Below are 21,878 nucleotides of genomic sequence, written 5' to 3' on the forward strand. Positions count from 1 at the left end.
ACGACAAACCAGTGAGACCAGGACCAGGATCATCAGGAGCTCCTTCATGTGTTAAACTTCATTATTTGGTTAAATTGTTTCTTTGTCTGTAAATGAAGAAATAAAACAAAGACTGAAGTAAACGTCCTTCTCTCTCTCATTACCCAGCATGCAACAGTCACTATTGTAATATTGTGTATTTTCCACACATTACACTAATAATTATAAATAATAATAAATGTAAATGAGCACACTTCACTTCATCGTCAATGTTTTCAAACTGACTAAAGTTAGAGGAAGGACACACTACGTCTGGTTTTTGAAAATAAAAGGTACAAACAATACATAAATAAAGATGAACTGGATTATATTCATTAGCAGCTTTAACAGTAATATCATGTTTTATGCTCTCATGTTGATATGAAGGGTGTGATAGTCTCTTATCAGTTTAAGTATTATATATAATATATATATATACATATCTTGATGAGCACTAACGTATTAAATCTTAGATGCTCAACCAGCTCCCTGAGGAGCAGAATGAAGCAGGAAGCGTCTCATTAGACTCATGAAACACTTTAACTCTGTTTGAGGTTAACTGGTGCAGGAAGAGTCTGCTCTTCACAATAAAAGCTTCATCTAGTAAACTGTCACTTGATCTGCAGTGAACGGCCTCGATGCGTCTGATGGATCAATACTGACTTCAGTTTCACCATCTTCTGATGAAGTGAAGAAACAGGAAGTGTTAACAGCACCGAGTGCAGAGAAGAAGAGGAACTGTTTCTTAACATGACTCCATCTTTAGAAACATTCACGTGTGTCAATAAGAAACATCTGAGAAAGAGTTGAGCAACGATTCATTTATTTAGTTCAAGTTAATACAAATGTGTACAATAGTCTTAATATATGAGTATAAGTCAATGATAATATGCATAATACGTGTATAACACATGAATCACATGAAACACTCACTGCTGCTGGTTGGCTCCTTCACTGATTCATGTGTTCACAAAACATGAAAATAAATGAATCAATATATCTGTATTAATTCATAATGTATAATGTTAAATACTCACAACAGAGGACTCCAGTACTGTGTACTACAGAATCTAAATGATACAAATACTGCAGTAGTATAGTACTTATACTACAGTATGTTACATAACAAACAGCACCACCTGGAGGCTGTTTCACGCAGTGTCATGTTTTAATAGTTATGACCTTATAAAGTAGAACAAACACCTTTATAGCTAACCAGCTTCAGCCTGAACATTATATATTAAATATAATATGAGTGCTGGGCAAGTTAACGTGTTAACGCATTAGTTAATTAACGCTGACAATTATTTTATCGCGCGTTAACGCAGGTTTTTAATTTGTTTTAAGCGGACATTTTAACACAAGAACCGGCCGGCCGAGCGTGTTTATGGCGGTTGGCATCCATCTTTATTGGTGCATTACCGCCACCTTCTGCTCCGGAGTGTGAATCAACCAATAGACTTCTTTACCCCAAAGACAAAACAAAACTATAATAATTAAATGAAAAAAAAATAATGAAATCTAACAAAATAATGTTACTTTAATAAAATAAACATCATGATATACAGCGATCAGGAAGGAGCCTCTGGATTCCCTTCCAGTGGAGGAAAGGTGATGAAGTGTACTTCAGACTGAGTCCTCCAGGTAGGACACGCCGTAGGACACGCCGTAGGACACGCCGTAGGACACGCCGTAGGACACGCCGTAGGACACGCCGTAGAGGTCTCACACTGATGGACAGATGAACCTGGTCCAACACAAATAGTTTGTATAAAACAAAACAACCACAGAAATCAGAAGAAATCTTTTATTAAACAAGAAGCTATGAAGTCAGAAGGCTGTTTGTTTTATTAACACATCGTTACGTTAACAGTCGCATGACTTTAAACAGGATTAATAAACAGTTATTGATAATATGACGAGTTGAGGTGAAATAAGGCCGACAGGTGTTTGGCACAATAATCAATACGTCTGAACAGTACAGCTGCTAAACACCAACACTGAACATGTAATACTGCATCATTTAAATAAACATGTTGTACAGTAACAACATGTTACTGTACAACAGCTAGTTACTCACTGAACTAGTTAAAGGTATTAATGTAAGCAGTTTAACTTACTGACTTGTGCTCTCGTGTGTAGAACTACGTCTCTACTTCATCTCAGACTACGTCTCCCTGCACAGAATGTTCTGGTCCTTTAAGTTGTTTACATGGCCGATAACAATGGATGTTCCACTCGTGTTCCACTCGTGTTCCACTCGTGTTCCACTCGTGTTCATGTACATGCAGCCGTGCATTCTACCATTAACATAACACCATGACATCATCCATAAGAATAACTCTCCTCAGCTACACTCTGATTAATAACAACATGTTACTGTGCATTGAAACATAACGCTGACACAACGCAGACACGGATGTAGTGAAGACAGGAGGAGAAGAAGGAGAAGGAGGGGAAGAAGAAGGAGAAGGAGGAGAAGAAGGAGGAGAAGGAGGAGAAGGAGGAGATGGAGAAGGAGGAGAAGAAGAAGGAGAAGGAGGAGAAGAAGGAGAAGAAGGAGGAGAAGGAGGAGATGGAGAAGGAGGAGAAGAAGAAGGAGAAGGAGGAGAAGAAGGAGAAGAAGGAGGAGAAGGAGGAGATGGAGAAGGAGGAGAAGAAGAAGGAGAAGGAGGAGAAGAAGGAGAAGAAGGAGGAGAAGGAGAAGATGGAGAAGGAGAAGGAGGAGAAGAAGAAGGAGGAGAAGGAGAAGAAGAAGGAGAAGAAGGAGGAGAAGGAGAAGATGGAGAAGGAGAAGGAGGAGGAGAAGCAGAAGAAGGATGAGGAGGAGAAGCAGAAGAAGAAGGAGAAGGAGGAGAAGAAGAAGGAGAAGGAGGTGAAGAAGGAGAAGAAGGAGAAGGAGAAGGAGAAGAAGAAGGAGGAGAAGGAGAAGAGGAAGACTGGAGAGCTCATGGTGGACTGATGCTGACTGTCTTCGGGTCTATCTCAGACCTGGTTTACTGTAACTGGTTTAATTACATCTGGTTTGGGTATTTTTCATGAGTCCACTTCGAACTGGGTCCAAAATTCTCCAAAACTCCAAAGAATACCAAACTTAAACTGTTTTCAAATCAACCTTTGCATTGATAAAGTCAGACTGAACCAGTTCAGAACAGTTCAGGTACTGCAGAGACCCTTCCAGGTTCAGGTCCAGCTGAGTCCCAGTCCTCGGGTCATCATGACCTCCTCCAGGTCCCGGTCTTCCTGTCGTTGCTGCAGTCTCTGTTCCTCCAGCAGAGACACCAGAGAGTCTCTCTGCTCCACCACCTCCAACATCTCCTCCAGGATCAGACGCTCCTCCAGCAGCTCCCACTCCTCCTTCAGGTGGTCTGGACAAAACCACCACACACTGAGATATTAATATTCACTAAATATTACATATTATTAAACGTGATTAAACTCCTGCTGGGTTTGATGTTACCGTCCACAGCCATCCGCTCTCTGAGCTCCTGCTGCAGGCGACTCTGTCGGTCCTCCAACTCCAACTCTCGAGCACTAAAACACAGCAGAGACCAGAGCCTGACACCAGGATCCACACAGTCCTGATTCATCCTGGTCAACCCGAATCTACTTAATAAACCACATCCTGGAGGTTCTGGTAAACCTGAACCTGCTGCCGGATGTAAAGGTGAGATACTCACAATATCATGAGTTCAGATTCATATCGGACCAGAGAGTTCTTCTGCTGGACCAACTGGAACCACTGCTGCATCAGAGCCGGATTATCCAGTTTACCCAGTCCTACAGAGACAGAGAGACAGACAGGTTATCTAGTCCTACAGAGTCAGAGAGACTACAGTACCCTACAGTACATTACAGTATACTTCAGTATACTTCATATACTACAGTACACTGTGTTGCTTGATACCCAGTCAGGAGGTGAACTCACCTTCCAGGTGAAGCTCGATGTCCTGGCTGTCGTTGGAGTCTCCCCAATAATCTGAAACACAGGTGAGTTAGTAAGAAACATACGTCGGGTTTATTAAACTTTAAGAAGTAGACGGACATGTTGTGTGTTTGTACCTGCTTCTCCTCTCAGAGCTTTCTCCACCATCACTCCTCTCTCCTCCAGCTGTCTCTGTTTCTCCTCCACCTGCTGCAGCTGCCTCTGGATCATCTGGAACAAAACCAATATGTACTTATACACGAAGAAAACAAAACCCTCAATTCAACCCTGACCTTCTCTGTCCTCATGTGGAACTGGCCTTTCTCCCTGACCTTCTCTGTCCTCAGGAGGACCTGGTCTTTCTCCCTGACCTTCTCTGTCCTCAGGAGGACCTGGTCTTTCTCCCTGACCTTCTCTGTCCTCAGGTGGAACTGGTCTTTTTCCCTGACCTTCTCTGTCCTCAGGAGGACCTGGTCTTTCTCCCTGACTGTCTTTGTCCTCAGGTGGACCTGGTCTTTCTCCCTGATTGTCTCTGTCCTCATGTGGAACTGGTCTTTCTCCCTGACTGTCTCTGTCCTCAGGTGGACCTGGTCTTTCTCCCTGATGGTCTCTGTCCTCAGGTGGACCTGGTCTTTCACCCTGATGGTCTCTGTCCTCAGGTGGACCTGGTCTTTCTCCCTGACTGTCTCTGTCCTCATGTGGAACTGGTCTTTCTCCCCGACTGTCTCTGTCCTCAGGTGGACCTGGTCTTTCACCCCGACTGTCTCGGTCCTCAGGTGGACCTGGTTTTTCTCCCTGACTGTCTCGGTCCTCAGGTGAACCTGGTCTTTCTCCCTGACTGTCTTGGTCCTCATGTGGAACTGGTCTTTCACCCTGACTGTCTCTGTCCTCATGTGGAACTGGTCTTTCTCCCTGACTGTCTCTGTCCTCAGGTGGACCTGGTTTTTCACCCTGACTGTCTCTGTCCTCATGTGGAACTGGTCTTTCTCCCTGACTGTCTCTGTCCTCAGGTGGACCTGGTCTTTCACCCTGACTGTCTCTGTCCTCATGTGGAACTGGTCTTTCTCCCTGACTGTCTCTGTCCTCAGGTGGACCTGGTCTTTCTCCCTGACTGTCTCTGTCCTCAGGTGGACCTGGTCTTTCTCCCTGACTGTCTCTGTCCTCATGTGGAACTGGTCTTTCTCCCTGACTGTCTCTGTCCTCATGTGGACCTGGTCTTTCTCCCTGACTGTCTCTGTCCTCATGTGGACCTGGTCTTTCTCCCTGACTGTCTCTGTCCTCATGTGGACCTGGTCTTTCACCCCGACTGTCTCGCTCCTCAGGTGGACCTGGTCTTTCTCCCTGACTGTCTTGGTCCTCAGGTGGACCTGGTCTTTCTCCCTGACTGTCTTGGTCCTCATGTGGAACTGGTCTTTCACCCTGACTGTCTCTGTCCTCAGGTACACTCACCTGAGCCTTGTGGAGTCTCTTCAGCTGTTCCTGTTTGGCTTTTCTTCTAGCAGCTCTCTGAACTCGTCGGGTGATTTTGGCATCCAGGTCTTCGTCCTCGTCTTTTTGTCCCCTCTGGAACATTGTCTCCTTCACATCTAGACTAGACGTCTCCTTCTGCTGGATCAGGACCCCTAGCACCTCTGTGGGACACGAGGACTGTCCGTCAGAGTCCTGGAGGGGGACTCTGTTCTTCAGAGAGCGTTTCTGAAACAACACAAACAACAATGTGAATCCATCACACGGGGTCTAGCAGAGAGTCTGACAGGACAGACCATGAACCAGAACCAGATGAGGACCCGGGTCCGTACCTTGATGGCGTACGCTCGTTTAAAAGCCAGAGCGTGAGGAACGTACGCCGGCTGAGAGACATGAAGCACAAAAACAATCAGAGTGATTTAAACAAAACCAGGTCTCAACAAACACTGAACTAACATGTCTGTGCTTTCTATGTCTTCAAGGACACGTCCAAGTCGAGTCTCGAGTCAGGTGTGACGAGTCCACGTTAAGTCTTAAGTAAGTTACAGCAAATGGGGAGTCAGTCAAGACCAGTCCAGGTCAGTTGAGTCAAGTCTAAGTCTCACCCTCAAGCCACTTGAGACTCGTGTCATGTCAATCTCAAGTCACTCCAAACAAGTCCAACTTTGGTTCAGTCAATCCCAAGTCTCAAGTCAGTTGAGATAGGAACAAGTCGCTCAAAACATGTCCAAGTCAAGTCTCAGATGTTGTTGACAAGTTTCAAATTTGAGGCTGACCGTGGCTCACTGGGTTAAGAGGGTTGTCTGGCAACCGGAAGGTCAACGGTTTGATCCTCGACTGGGACGTGTCACGTGTCAAAGTGTACCTGAGCAATACACTGAACCCCTAACGGCTCCCCGGGCGCCTGTCGTTGGCAGCCCACTGCTCCCTATATACAGGGATGGGTCAAATGCAGAGACAAATTTCCCCCTTAACGGGATCAATATAGTATAATAAATTAAAAATTAAAAAATGAAATTAAAAAAGGTTGACAAAGGTTGACACAGGTCCCAAGTCAGTCATGACAAACAATTAGTCACTTGAGACAAATTAGAAGAGTCTCAAGTCAGTTGAGATAAGATCAAGTCAGTCGAAACAAGTCCAAGTTTGGTTCAGTGAAGACCAAGTCTCAGGTCAGTTGAGACAAGAATAACTCATTTGAGACTCATATGAGTCAGTCGAAACAAGTCTCAAGTCTCAAGACAACTCAAGCCTGAATAAGTCAAGAAAAGACCGTGTCAAATCTCAAGTCATTGTAGAAAAGTTCAAGTCAGGACAAGTCTCTTAGCAGTCCAGACAAGTCTAATATCAAGATAATTGGAACACATCCTCATCAACTCTAATCTCTATTTGGCTAAAATAAAACTCTAAACCACAGAACTCAAACTACCAACAACCTAAATCACTGATGACACTACTAAACACAGCTGATACCTCCTGGTTCTCCTCCTCCTCTTTTATTGTAACCCTCTGGATTTCAGACGTGAGCTCAGACAAATCCAACCGAAGCTACAAACATCAGAACAAGAACAGTTTAACGGGAGGACCTCTAAGGGGGTGATTGAATCCAGGTATTAGTCTGATCCCATAACTCACCACAAAGATTCAAGTGGATCTTGGTGGATCATATCTCAAAGAGCTCATAGTACCCTATTACCCCACTAGAGAGCTGCGCTCCCTAAATTCAGGGTTACGTGTGGTTCCTAGAGTCTCCATGAGCAGAACTGGAACGAGAGCCTTCAACTATCCAGCTCCTCTTCTGTGGAACCAGCTTACAGTTTCAGTCCGTGGGGCAGACACACTTAAGAGTAGGCTTAAGACTTTCAACTTTGATAACTCTTATAGTTAGGGCTGGTTCAGGTTTATAGTTAGGGCTGGCTCAGGTTTATAGTTAGAGCTCGATCAGGTTTATAGTTAGAGCTCGATCAGGTTTATAGTTAGAGCTGGTTCAGGTTTATAGTTAGAGCTGGTTCAGGTTTATAGTTAGGGCTGGTTCAGGTTTATAGTTAGGGCTGGCTCAGGTTTATAGTTAGGGCTGGCTCAGGTTTATAGTTAGAGCTCGATCAGGTTTATAGTTAGAGCTGGATCAGGTTTATAGTTAGAGCTGGTTCAGGTTTATAGTTAGGGCTGGCTCAGGTTTATACTTAGGGCTGGCTCAGGTTTATAGTTAGAGCTCGATCAGGTTTATAGTTAGAGCTGGTTCAGGTTCATAGTTAGGGCTGGTTCAGGTTTATAGTTAGGGCTGGTTCAGGTTTATAGTTAGAGCTGGTTCAGGTTTATAGTTACAAATCCTTTTATGTGTCAATGTGATGTAATGATGATGTCATTGACGTAGGTGTGTTTGAGTCTTACGTTGTTTCCTGGTTTCAGTGAACATCTCTGCAGCAAAGCAGACGAGTCCAGATCGGACTCTTCCGTCAGGCCTCCTCTCTCATCTGAAGACAGCAATGCAGGAAGTAAAGTTACTGTATGACCTCATCACTGTGACCTCACTGTGTTTTTTGATGGAGTCATTACCTGTAGCTCTCCTTTGATTGGCTGCATCCCTCTCTGTACCAGGAGGCAAAGTGCTGCTCTTCTTCTTCTTCTTCTCCTTCCTGTTTCCTGAGAAGACAGACCTCCACAAGGTTGTTGCCCCGCCCCCTTCCACCTCCACCTTTCTAGGGGGTGGAGCTGCCCGTTCACCATCTGGCCCCGCCTCTCTGCCATGTAGGAGGAGGGGCTTCTTCAGCTCAGTGCTATTGTCATCAAACGAGACCCCCCCTCCAGCAGGATGCCTCTGAACAGCTGTCTCCGTGATGACGACAGGTGTGCGCCATGTGGGCGGAGCTTTGTCTCCCTCCTCGTCATCGTGGGCGGAGTCAGACATGGTGACGAAAGAGGCGGTGGACGGCGTGTTGGCGGTGCGCAAAGTGTAGGACGGAGGTGTGAAGGAGGTGATGCGAGATGGCGGGGGGGAGGCAGGTGTGTCACAGTGTGTGATGTCACTTCCTGCTGCTGAGACGAGAGGAGAAAACTCCTCCTCTGAGAGGGAGACAGGGAGGAAAAGACATCAGTACACACTATAAAGTACACAGTATATATAGATATATATATATATAGATATATATAGATATCTATATATATATATAGATATCTATATATATATATATGTATATATATATATATATACATATATATATGTATACGTATATATGTATATGTATATATATGGTAATGTATGCATTACTATATAGATATATGTATATATATAGATTTGATGTTTTTATGTAGTCTGGTTAGTTCTCTACCTGTCTCCTCTAACAGGAGCCACAGGCCTGAACGTCGCTCCATCTCCAAAGGACTGTACTCCCCCTCTACCAGCAGGAGGACAACAACAACATCACAATATACAACAAACATCACAACAACAACGTCACAATACAACAACAACAACATCACAACACAACAACAAAACATCACAACAACAAAACATCACAACAACAACATCACAATACAACAACAACATCACAATATACAACAAACATCACAACAACATCACAACACAACAACAACAATAACATCACACCAACAAAACATCACAACAACAACAACATCACAATACAACAACACAACACAACAACAACATCACAACAACAAAACATCACAACAACAACAACATCACAACAACAACATCACAATACAACAACAACATCACAATATACAACAAACATCACAACAACAACATCACAACACAACAACAACATCACACCAACAAAACATCACAACAACAACAACATCACAATACAACAACAACATCACAATATACAACAAACATCACAACAACATCACAACACAACAACAACAATAACATCACACCAACAAAACATCACAACAACAACAACATCACAATACAACAACACAACACAACAACAACATCACAACAAAACGTTACAACACAACTCTACCAGCAGTAGGAAACACAACATCACAGAACAACAACACAACATTACAACACACAACATGCAGAGATTCATACAGACCTGACAGGAAACAGAAAAACACCCTGAGACTCACCGTCACTGGACTCCACCTCCTCCTCTTCTTCATCCTCCTCTTCATCCTCCTCCTCCTCCTCCTCCCTCAGGTGGAGGTGCTGCTGCAGAGTTTCCCTCCATGAAGCTTTGGCCTCTTCTGAAGTCACACGATGACGATGACCCCGGCCTTCCTCCTCTTCCTCCATCTCTGACCCTGAACTGAAGCAGACAAACACAAGAGACTGTTGAGGAGGGAGGAGACGAGAGGTATGGAAGATCAATACTACCAGTAAATTAAATAAATATTATTCATACATTTTTCAATTTGACATAAAAATAATAAAAATTAAAAAGTCAAGACTTTTTTGAAAAACTTAAAACGTCACTTTTTAGATTTAATCATGAGCTTTATTTAAAATGTATTTATATCTAAAACTCATAAGGTAACATTTTAAAGTTATAATCCTGACTTGAACTTTTATAATGATGTTGTCGACAGACATAACGATCAGCAGAACTATTCAATGTTTTAATCAGATAGAAACCATCAAAACTCTGGTTTAGTCTCATTTTCAGGACAACCGCTCAGAGTTGTGGACTGTCCTTCAATTTGATAAGCGATGAGTGAGAGGGATTCTTTTTGTATCATTGCTTTTACAGAAAATTGTTGCATATAATACCTTTAATCTTAAAAGTCAGAATTTCTGCATAGAAAGTCATATTGTTTTACTTGTCTCTATACGTTGTCTTCTCTTGAGTGTCTATCATCTATTTTGTATCTTCTCTTGGCGTTAATGACCTTCCATACAGAGAAGCATGAGGCCATTGTTGTTAAAAACTATTTCTCTTGTGTCTCTCCACACACATTTGCGAAATACTTTTTGCTACAAGAACGGCCCCACAGAGCAGACTCAGACCTGGATCTGTGGTGGTCTTTCTCGTCCATGCCGAGGTTGAACCGGTTCAGGGTCTCCTCAGAGACCTCCTCGGGCTCCTCAGGCTCCTCCAGCAGCTCCTCCGTCTCCATCTTCGTTGAGCTCCGGCAGTAGTTTTCCAGCTCGATCCTCTCCGGCATTGTCGCCACCATCACAGAAACCACTGCTGACAAACCAGCACGGCCACGCACACACACAGACACACACAGAAACACACACACACTAAAGCACCACAAGTGAATCCAGTTTAAGGAGCGCGCTCAGGTGTGAACAGGTATGAAAGTCTGAAAGGAGAACGCAGGTGATCCGAGCTCACCTGAGGAGCGACGACCGCCGGCAGAGATCAGAGACTCTGAACCCAGAGACGCCTGTGGAGAAAACAAACACTCTGAGTTTTTACATTTCTTTACATGCTCTCATTGTAATATTTTGAACCTCTGAACCTTTATTAGACGGAAGGTTTTCTTACGATGGACGCTCGGTGTGAAGTCGGTTTGTTCCTCAGACGAGAGTCGTAGTGCTGAAGACAGTAAAACCTCCCTGAGACAGCAGAAGAAGAAACATCAGGACAGATGTGTGAACGCTTAAACTTCATCCTGTTTTTATACCAAAAGTCAAACCGAGTCCCGCCTCACACTTCAAATAACTCTGGTCATGTGACTGCTCCACTTTGATTGGCTGCTGAGAAAGTTCAGCAAACAAACAAGTCAAACTATCGTGTATATAGTGTGTATAACACACACACACAGTCTCATTTTCATCACGTTAGAGGGGATTACATTGACTTGCATTCATTTCCTGGAGGCATACCATTAACCCTCCACCCCACCAACACACACACACACACACACACACACACACACACACACACACACACACACACACACACACACACACACACACACACACACACACACACACACACACACACACACACACACACACACACCATCATGTAGCTAATCAGTGAACTGTGGTGAACAGCAGATCAGTGTGAAATCACCCTGATGATCCAGGTTCTGCCGTCTGACAGCTGTCATCATAAACATGTGATTCACTGATAATAACTAAATATTTAGAATAACGCTATAGATCTACTTTATTGAAAAAACGTTGAAACAGTTTTGTTGATTCTGTTATCCAGTTAACATGATCTAGTTAACGATCTAGTTAACGATCTAGTTAACAATCTAGTTAACATGATCTAGTTAACATGATCTAGTTAACATGATCTAGTTAACATGATCTAGTTAACATGATCTACTTAACATGATCTATTTAACATGATCTACTTAACATGATCTACTTCACATGATCTAGTTAACATGATCTACTTAACATGATCTACTTCACATGATCTAGTTAACATGATCTACTTAACATGATCTATTTAACATGATCTACTTAACATGATCTACTTCACATGATCTAGTTAACATGATCTACTTAACATGATCTACTTCACATGATCTAGTTAACATGATCTACTTAACATGATCTATTTAACATGATCTACTTAACATGATCTACTTCACATGATCTAGTTAACATGATCTACTTAACATGATCTAGTTAACGTGATCTAGTTAACATTATCTAGTTAACATCGCTGAAGAGTTTCTGTTAATAAATGATTCTGCCAACATGTTTTCATCTCTCAGGTAAATAATTGAATGTAATCAGAGGAGCTGAGGGCCAGCGCTGAACCTTGTGGAACACCAAATTAATTTGAACACAGAAGAAACAGAAAAGACAGAAGTGGGAGTTGTAATATTTCAATCAGAGGTCTGAAGTTCAAGATGTAGTTGAACAGAGTCGTGTACATAAAGAGGCTTTGTGTGGACTGTATGTATGAACAGACGTATGTTCATGACCCTCGGGCTATAAGAGATATAAGATACAGATATGAGGATAATAACTGAGCATATGAAGAAAGGGTTAAACTGCGACGGTCATGTGTCAGAAATAGAATATTGGGATTCAAGTCACAGTAAAGCTTCCAGAATGTACATCTGGTGTTGACAATAAAGTCGTCATTGATAATAATCCCGTTTTCATTTGGGTCTGTTGTTCTTATGTTTAACGTCCCACTGTGAACCAGATTTCTTTCAGGATAATAATGACACATTAAATGAAGTGAACAGGTTTTAGCAGCTTTAGTGACTCACGGTCGTGCTGGTCGAAGGCGTAAGCGGCCAGTCTCAGTGTGTCGCTGCACTGGGAACACTGGAAACAGCTGCGATGGAAGAACAAACTCTCTGCACTCAAACGCTCCATCAGATAAACTCTCTTCTGACAGAAGAAGCACACGTCACTGCAGCCTGAGGACTGGAGACAGACAGGTAGGGGTCAGACAGACAGGTACTGATCAGACAGACAGATTCAACACAGTTCAAAGCTCCTAAATCTTCCTGGTAAACGAGGAGCAGTGAGACGTCTTCAGGTATTTGGACGTTTCACATGAACTGATCTGATCAGTGAGTATCAATAACATCAACACAATCAATACGATTAATACGATCAATACGATCAACGATCAATAACATCAACACGATCAATAACATCAACACGATCAATACGATCAACACGATCAATACGATCAACACGATCAATACGATCAATGATCAATATGATCAATATGATCAACGATCAACACGATCAATGATCAATAACATCAACACGATCAACACGATCAACACGATCAACGCGATCAATATGATCAACACGATCAATATGATCAACGATCAACACGATCAACGATCAACACGATCAACACGATCAATGATCAATAACATCAACACGATCAACGATCAATAACATCAACACGATCAACACAATCAATACGATCAACGATCGATCAATACAATCAACACGATCAACAATCAACACCATCAATACGATCAACGATCAATACGATCAATGATTAATAACATCAACACGATCAACACAATCAATACGATCAACGATCGATCAACACAATCAATACGATCAACGATCGATCAATACAATCAATACGCTTAACGATCGATCAATACAATCAATACGATCAATACGATCAACACGATCAACACAATCAACACTCAACACCATCAATACGATCAATACAATCAACGATCAATACGATCAATACGATCAACACGATCAACGATCAATAACATCAACACGATCAACACAATCAATACGATCAACGATCGATCAATACAATCAACACGATCAATACGATCAACACGATCAACGATCAACACGATCAACAATCAACACCATCAATACGATCAATACGATCAATACGATCAATACGATCAATACGATCAACGATCGATCAACACAATCAATACGCTCAACACGATCAATACGATCAACATGATCAATATGATCAACGATCAACACGATCAACGATCAACACGATCAACGATCAATAACATCAACACGATCAACGATCGATCAATACAATCAACACGATCAATATGATCAACGATCAACACGATCAACGATCAACACGATCAACGATCAATAACATCAACACGATCAACGATCGATCAATACAATCAACACGATCAACACGATCAACACGATCAACACGATCAACACGATCAATACGCTCAATGATCGATCAATACGATCAATGATCAACGATCAATTCGATCAACACGATCAACACAATCAACGATCAACACGATCAACAATCAACACCATCAATACGATCAATACGAGCAACACGATCAATACGATCAACACGATCAATACGCTCAATGATCGATCAATACAATCAATACGATCAACACGATCAACACAATCAACACAATCAACACTCAACACCATCAATACGATCAATACAATCAACGATCAATACGATCAACACGATCAACGATCAATAACATCAACACGATCAACACAATCAATACGATCAACGATCGATCAATACAATCAACACGATCAATACGATCAACACGATCAACGATCAACACCATCAATACGATCAATACGATCAATACGATCAATAACATCAATACGATCAACGATCGATCAATACAATCAACACGATCAATACGATCAACACGATCAACGATCAACACGATCAACAATCAACACCATCAATACGATCAATACGATCAATACGATCAATAACATCAACGATCGATCAACACAATCAATACGCTCAACACGATCAATACGATCAACACGATCAATATGATCAACGATCAACACGATCAACGATCAACACGATCAACGATCAATAACATCAACACGATCAACGATCGATCAATACAATCAACACGATCAACACGATCAACACGATCAACACGATCAACACGCTCAATGATCGATCAATACGATCAATGATCAACGATCAATTCGATCAACACGATCAACACAATCAACGATCAACACGATCAACAATCAACACCATCAATACGATCAATACGAGCAACACGATCAATACGATCAACACGATCAATACGCTCAATGATCGATCAATACAATCAATACGATCAACACGATCAACACAATCAACACAATCAACACTCAACACCATCAATACGATCAATACAATCAACGATCAATACGATCAACACGATCAACGATCAATAACATCAACACGATCAACACAATCAATACGATCAACGATCGATCAATACAATCAACACGATCAATACGATCAACACGATCAACGATCAACACCATCAATACGATCAATACGATCAATACGATCAATAACATCAATACGATCAACGATCGATCAATACAATCAACACGATCAATACGATCAACACGATCAACGATCAACACGATCAACAATCAACACCATCAATACGATCAATACGATCAATACGATCAATAACATCAATACGATCAACGATCGATCAACACAATCAATACGCTCAACACGATCAATACGATCAACACGATCAATATGATCAACGATCAACACGATCAACGATCAACACGATCAACGATCAATAACATCAACACGATCAATGATCGATCAATACAATCAACACGATCAACACGATCAACACGATCAATACGCTCAATGATCGATCAATACGATCAATACGATCAATGATCAACGATCAATTCGATCAACACGATCAACACAATCAACGATCAACACGATCAACAATCAACACCATCAATACGATCAATACGATCAACACGATCAATACGATCAATGATCGATCAATACAATCAATACGATCAATACGATCAACATGATCAATGATCAACAATCAACACGATCAACGATCAACACGATCAACAATCAACACTATCAATACAATCAATACGATCAACGATCAATAACATCAATACGATCAACGATCGATCAACACAATCAATACGCTCAACACGATCAATATGATCAACACGATCAATATGATCAACACGATCAATATGATCAACGATCAATACGATCAACGATCAACACGATCAACGATCAATAACATCAACACGATCAACGATCGATCAATACAATCAATACGATCAACACGATCAATACGATTAACACGATCAACGATCAACACGATCAATACGATCAACACGATCAATACGATTAACACGATCAACACGATCAATACGATCAACGATCAACGATCAATACGATGAACACGATCAACGATCAACACGATCAATACGATCAACGATCAACACGATCAACACGATCAATACGATTAACACGATCAACACGATCAATACGATCAACGATCAACGATCAACGATCAATACGATGAACACGATCAACGATCAACACGATCAATACGATTAACACGATCAATACGATTAACGCGATCAACACGAACAATACGATCAACGATCAACGATCAATACGATTAACACGATCAACACGATCAATACGATCTACACGATCAATACGATTAACACGATCAACGATCAACACGATCAATACGATCAACGATCAACACGATCAATACGATCAACGATCAATACGATCAATACGATCAACACGATCAATACATGATTCTGGTGTCAGAAGAACCAAATAAAGGATTAAATAAAGTTTGTTGGAGTCAGCAGACGTAGGGGAAGTCCGTCTGCTGAGAGTCTGCAGGCTGATCTGAAGTCAATAGGAACTATTCATGTGCTTCATGTGGAGGCTGTTTGTTATTGATCCTCTCATTGATCACATGGACCACTTTGCCCTGAAGAGCTTCAGGAATTAGACTGAGCCGGAGGACAAAACAACAACCGCTGACTCCTTATTTCAATGTGATCTGAGCTTCTTAAAGAGACAGTCCACATTAATGCTGACGCCTCACATGTATACAACACCTCAGATACCCAGAATGCCCTGCAGCGCCGTACCTGCTCCTCGGACTGAGACTTGATCTTCTCTTTGAATCGAAAACTCATCTGTTCCTGTTGAAGAGTCCGTTTCCTCTGAAGGAGACAGAGAGGAAGACAGTTACTCAGTACTTAAATACTCGAGGAGTACAACTCGTTGAATAAAAATATGATAACGAGTATTAAATATTTAAAACACACAAGTTCACGAGTAGTAAACCGAGACCGAGGAACTAGGACCAAGTGAGCGTGAAAACCACAGAGTAGATCTAAAAGTGGTGAATCAGCCGTCAAACATTTCATTTGTAGTTTTGTGAAAGTTGTGTTTCTTCACCGCACGTAAAACACTCCAAAACACAAGAGTGTGAGTTCAGCTGATGTGGACTCAGGTCTCTGGTCCACAATGTTAGTATGTAATACTATAGTATGCAGTACTTTAGTATGCAGTACATTGGTATGTAATACTTTAGTATGCAGTCTCTATCAGTCTCTACTGGTCTCTACTGGTCTCTACTGGTCTCTATTGGTCTCTGCTGGTCTGTATTGGTCTCTACCGGTCTGTATTGGTCTCTACCGGTCTGTATTGGTCTCTACTCGTCTGTATTGGTCTCTACCGGTCTGTATTGGTCTCTACTCGTCTGTATTGGTCTCTACCGGTCTGTATTGGTCTCTACTGGTCTCTACTGGTCTCTATTGGTCTCTGCTGGTCTGTATTGGTCTCTACCGGTCTGTATTGGTCTCTACCGGTCTGTATTGGTCTCTACTCGTCTGTATTGGTCTCTACCGGTCTGTATTGGTCTCTACTGGTCTCTATTGGTCTCTGCTGGTCTCGACTGGTCTCTACTGACTACCAGTCTTTACCGGTCTCCATGATGACGTCTGACCCGAAGATTCAGCCGGCTGACGGTCTTCAGACTGAGGGGGGGGGGGGAGCTCCCCCTGCTGGTCCAATCACAGAGTAACATACAGACTTATTATTGATTAATGAGTACATTATTAATATTAATATCAACATCCATATAATAATAATAATAATAATGATAATGATTAACATGAATATTCCCATTAGTAGCAGATAATGTAGAACATTAAAGCCTCTCTGGAGGACCGCTCGTGTCTCACCTCTCGACGTAACGCAGCCGCGTCAGAAGAAGACGAAGAAGAAGAACTCCTCTCGTCCAGCTTTGCCTGCAGCTGATTGGCCATCAGACGCACCCTGGAGCGACTGGCCCCGCCCACAAAGGCCTCGTCGCACACCTGGATGACGTCATCGGCGTTCAGGTCACATGACTGGAAACAGGGAACATGGAGACTTCACTAAAAACAAGAACAAACTCGAGTAGAAACATTGAAATGTGATTCAGAGACTAAAGTGACCTCCTGGAGCTCTCGACTGTCTCCACTGGTCTTCCTCCTTTTGCCCAGAGCGTCTCTCTGAGACTCTGCCGGGACCTTTGGGTTCCTCTTCCTGGACGGACTGAGGCCCAGTCTGCTGAGCAGGGAGGCCGGAGTGATGAGGGCTGATCTGAGGTCAGCGCTGTGATTCAGACCACCTGAAACAGGAAGTCACACCTTCAGGAGTCTTACCAGAATTGTTAGAATTAATATTAGTCTGTCGAGAAAAAGTATTAATTTAAAGTATTTTTTACTTAGTTTAACTACATTTTCTCTTTTTTGTAAAGTATTTTTATTCATATGAGGTTTTTTTCTTTAAAATACCTTTTGTTTTAGAAACTTTTCTCTTTTTATTCGTTCATTGGTCCTTAAACAGCTGACTCAGGTACATTAATATGATCTTAATAATGATAATATTGATTATAGATCTCACCAGCAGGGGGCAGCTTGTCCTTTAACAGCTGGTTGAACTGACTCAGGTACATCACCATGGACAGAGAGTCCGGCTCTGCTACACAATTCATCTCATCGACCGTCATCAGAGGAGAAATCCCAAAGTGACGCTCGGCCACATCGAAGCTCAGACGTGTGTTGTCCTCCACTGAGGACACGTTTAGAGAGGCAAAGTCTCTGAGGACAGACAGACAGGTAGACAGGAGGACAGGTAGACAGGAGGACAGGTAGACAGGAGGACAGGTAGACAGGAGGTAATGAAATCAGGTTGGTATCATTATGACATAATAATAATATTGATAATGTTGATTATTGTTACATGAGATCAGGTCGGTATCGGTGAATCAGGGCACAGAGAGCGAGGCCATTCTTCCAGGAAGTAGTCAGGTCATTAACAGCAACACCACGGTAACCACGAGTCTGCTCCTGACACCAAGTCAGCAGCTTATTGGACTGAGAGAAAGAACCTATCAGAGAGGAGGAGACAGGCGACCAATCACATCACAGCTCATTCAAAGTATAATAATCAATCTTATTGAAGATAAAGTAGGAACTCACTCTGTTTAAGGAATCTGGGAGATGGCAGGCGGATGATATCCCCACAGTCTGTGTTTAGCCCCGCCTTCTCACCTGTGTCCACCAGATGTCTCACCTGAAATACAGAAAAATGATTTTGTTGCTTTAGACACATTTCAAATATTTACACGTTGTGTACCTGTGTGTGTGTGTGTGTGTGTGTGTGTGTGTGTGTGCGTACCTGAGCAGGTGTGATGAGCATCAGGTTGATGTTCACGTATCTTGTTGTCGGGTCGACTGTAAACAGACTGATGTTCTTCTGAAGGTTCTCCTGAGTAGTCTGAGGGAGGACACGGTACAGACTCTCTCTGAGAGAGACAGGAGAGAGAGACTCTTGGATAACGTTTATAGTTAGAGCTGGTTCAGGTTTATAGTTAGGGCTGGTTCAGGTTTATAGTTAGGGCTGGTTATAGTATGTACCTGTCTGCCAGGATGTCCAGAGGAGCTTCTCCTTGAGACCATCTCTGGATCATCCAGGCTGAATCGAGAGCTGCCAGAAACCCTCGAGCTATACCTGTTCCCATTGGCCAGAACGGCTGCAGACAAAATCGGCGATCTGATCAATGAGGTTAAATGTATTTAATATGTATAACTAACTTATCCAGCATGACACCTGTCTCACCTCCACTAAACTGTCTCCCACCAGTGTGACCAGCAGCTGGTGTCCGTGGCGTTGGCGAACCATGGCGGCGTTCTCCGACGCGTACATGCAGGTGAAGTCGAACATGGCGACGTCTGGCTGACCGTAGTGATTCATGGCGAAGTCCAGAGACGGCAGCTGGTGATTGGTGGAGAAGTCGGCGGCCTCGCGGGCGTACGCCTGCAATGCATTCTGGTCCACGTTTGCCCGAGACAGAAGCAGCTCGGTGTCTGCAAAGTCCTGATGGAGGAAGATGTTTTTATTGTCTCAGACTTCACTCTCCTTGACTGTACTGAGTCTTTTGTTGTGTATCCAGGTGTGATTAACCTGTTTAATGACTCTTTTCTCCAAAAGACTCTGTTTCTTAGCCGTCATCACAAAGTAGTGAGTGTCATCTTTGTAGTAAACAATGTTCTCCAGATCGATGCCTGAAATATAATAACAATAACAGTCTCACAACAACATCACTAAAACAGATGAAACCAGATCTGGTTCATGTTTCGTACCAGTTTCCTGTCGAAGTTCCTGGAAGAACCTCTGGTTGAAGATGAAAGCGACTCCGCTGATCTCCTCCACTTTGGCCTCGGCCGAGGTGTTCCTGTTCTTAAAGTTAGCCGTGATGGCGATGGCCAACTTCCCTCGAAACTCTTTACGCCTGAAACCTGAAAAAGTATTGACATAAATCAAAGGGTTTATTCTCTGTATGGTGGCTGACGTAGGACATATCCCACTCTGCCTCATCAGGGTGTATGTTGACCCACGTTAGCGTGACAACGTGTTCTCACACTCTCATTGGTTCACCTGGGAGTGTGTTCCTGCGTCCGTCTGCTCCGATGATGACGTCAAACTCCAGCTGATTGACGGTGTGAGACTTTGGACTCACCTGCATCCTCCAGCCCACCTCTGCACAGGTAAGGCAGAGAGACAGGTAAGCAGCTGGACAGGTATACAAATAGATAAGTATTGTTTTACTAACAATCAACCGTTCTTATTTGAATAACTGAAGCTCTCACTGCGTCGGTGCTGGTCTTCTGGCGGCTCCACCAGGTTCTTGAACTCCACGTTGACATGGACTTCTACCCCCAGCAGTAAGGCGACCTTTAGCAAGACCAGCTGCAGCTGACGGATACCTGCAAGACAGAAAACAGGTGGCGCTGATCGGAAGATCCGTCTCGTCCCGATCGATCAGAATCAACGGGATAAATCGACTCACTGATGTGATCGATGGAGCCGGCGCAGAACTTTCCGTAGAACTTTTTGGCCCCGAGGCCCCGCAGGTCGTGGATGGTGAAGGGCCACAGGTGGAGCACGTTGTTCCTGGAGAAGGAGTCTCTCTTCTCCAGCACCACCACCCGAGTTCCCATGAAGCTCAGCTCCACCGCCGTCCTCAGGCCGCAGGGCCCCGCCCCGATGATCACACACTGACCAATCAGAGAGACAGACGTGGTGCTATTATATATAATAATATACGTATATAAAGAAGATACAGTGGTGTTGCTGCAGACTCTGCCCCCATTCAGGTTAGTGGTGTTGTTAATGATATATAATATATATATAATATATATATAATATATATATAATATATATATAATATATATATAATATATAATATATATATTATATATATATAATATATATATTATATATATATAATATATATATTATATATATATATATATAATATATATATATATATAATATATATATATAATATATATATTATATATATTATATATATAGAATTTACAGTAGTGTTGCTGCAGACTCGGCCCCCCTTCAGGTACTCCTGCTGATTGGCTCTCCGGTCCAGTTTGGCCCACAGAGCGTTGGCCCTCCAGTAGTTGAGGCGGCGTTTGATTGGTCGGTACAGCAGCCTCTCCGCGGTGCTCCGGTCCAGCTGCAGATGTTCACACAGCTGGCTGAAGGACCACAGCGCCGCCCTGCAGGTCGACGCTGACACGAACTCGTCGAACAGCTCCTGAGCTCGGCATTCTGGGTACGACTTGTCTCCCATGGCGACCCCTGGAGGCTGCGGGTCACCATCGGGGGGGGGGGGGGGGGGGGGTGGCGTCACCTACTGATGATGTCACTGACGGACTCCAGCTCGCCTTCCG

The 21,878-nt window shown here is 42.9% G+C and overlaps 2 protein-coding genes across 2 annotated transcripts in view; one reads left to right on the top strand and one right to left on the bottom strand.

Moving 5' to 3' along the window:
* The window catches only part of lta4h (leukotriene A4 hydrolase), a 6,686-nt gene extending 6,564 nt beyond the window's left edge, over positions 1-122 (top strand). Inside the window, exon 19 of the mRNA XM_076111277.1 lies at positions 1-122. This exon is cut by the window's left edge and continues 138 nt beyond it. Coding sequence (XP_075967392.1) covers position 1 — 1 coding nt within the window. The 3' untranslated portion in view covers positions 2-122.
* Positions 123-3,201: 3,079 nt separating this feature from the next.
* Positions 3,202-21,778, bottom strand: LOC142970804 (protein-methionine sulfoxide oxidase mical3b-like). The gene is given in 30 exon segments (XM_076111238.1): positions 3,202-3,386; positions 3,479-3,552; positions 3,699-3,798; positions 4,081-4,174; positions 5,393-5,638; positions 5,743-5,793; positions 6,884-6,958; positions 7,802-7,884; positions 7,967-8,473; positions 8,740-8,805; positions 10,360-10,566; positions 10,717-10,768; positions 10,870-10,940; positions 12,569-12,728; positions 16,722-16,796; positions 17,562-17,642; positions 17,823-17,990; positions 18,078-18,225; positions 18,477-18,725; positions 18,868-19,015; positions 19,107-19,200; positions 19,306-19,432; positions 19,545-19,660; positions 19,747-20,004; positions 20,092-20,192; positions 20,271-20,426; positions 20,566-20,667; positions 20,778-20,894; positions 20,978-21,185; positions 21,512-21,778. Coding segments are annotated over 30 exon segments (4,386 nt in total).
* Between the last annotated feature and the right edge of the window lie 100 nt (positions 21,779-21,878).

The sequence above is a fragment of the Anarhichas minor genome, unplaced genomic scaffold (genome assembly GCF_050575085.1).
Source record: "Anarhichas minor isolate MPS153535 unplaced genomic scaffold, ASM5057508v1 ptg000044l, whole genome shotgun sequence".
In the NCBI taxonomy this organism is placed as follows: Eukaryota; Metazoa; Chordata; class Actinopteri; order Perciformes; family Anarhichadidae; genus Anarhichas; species Anarhichas minor.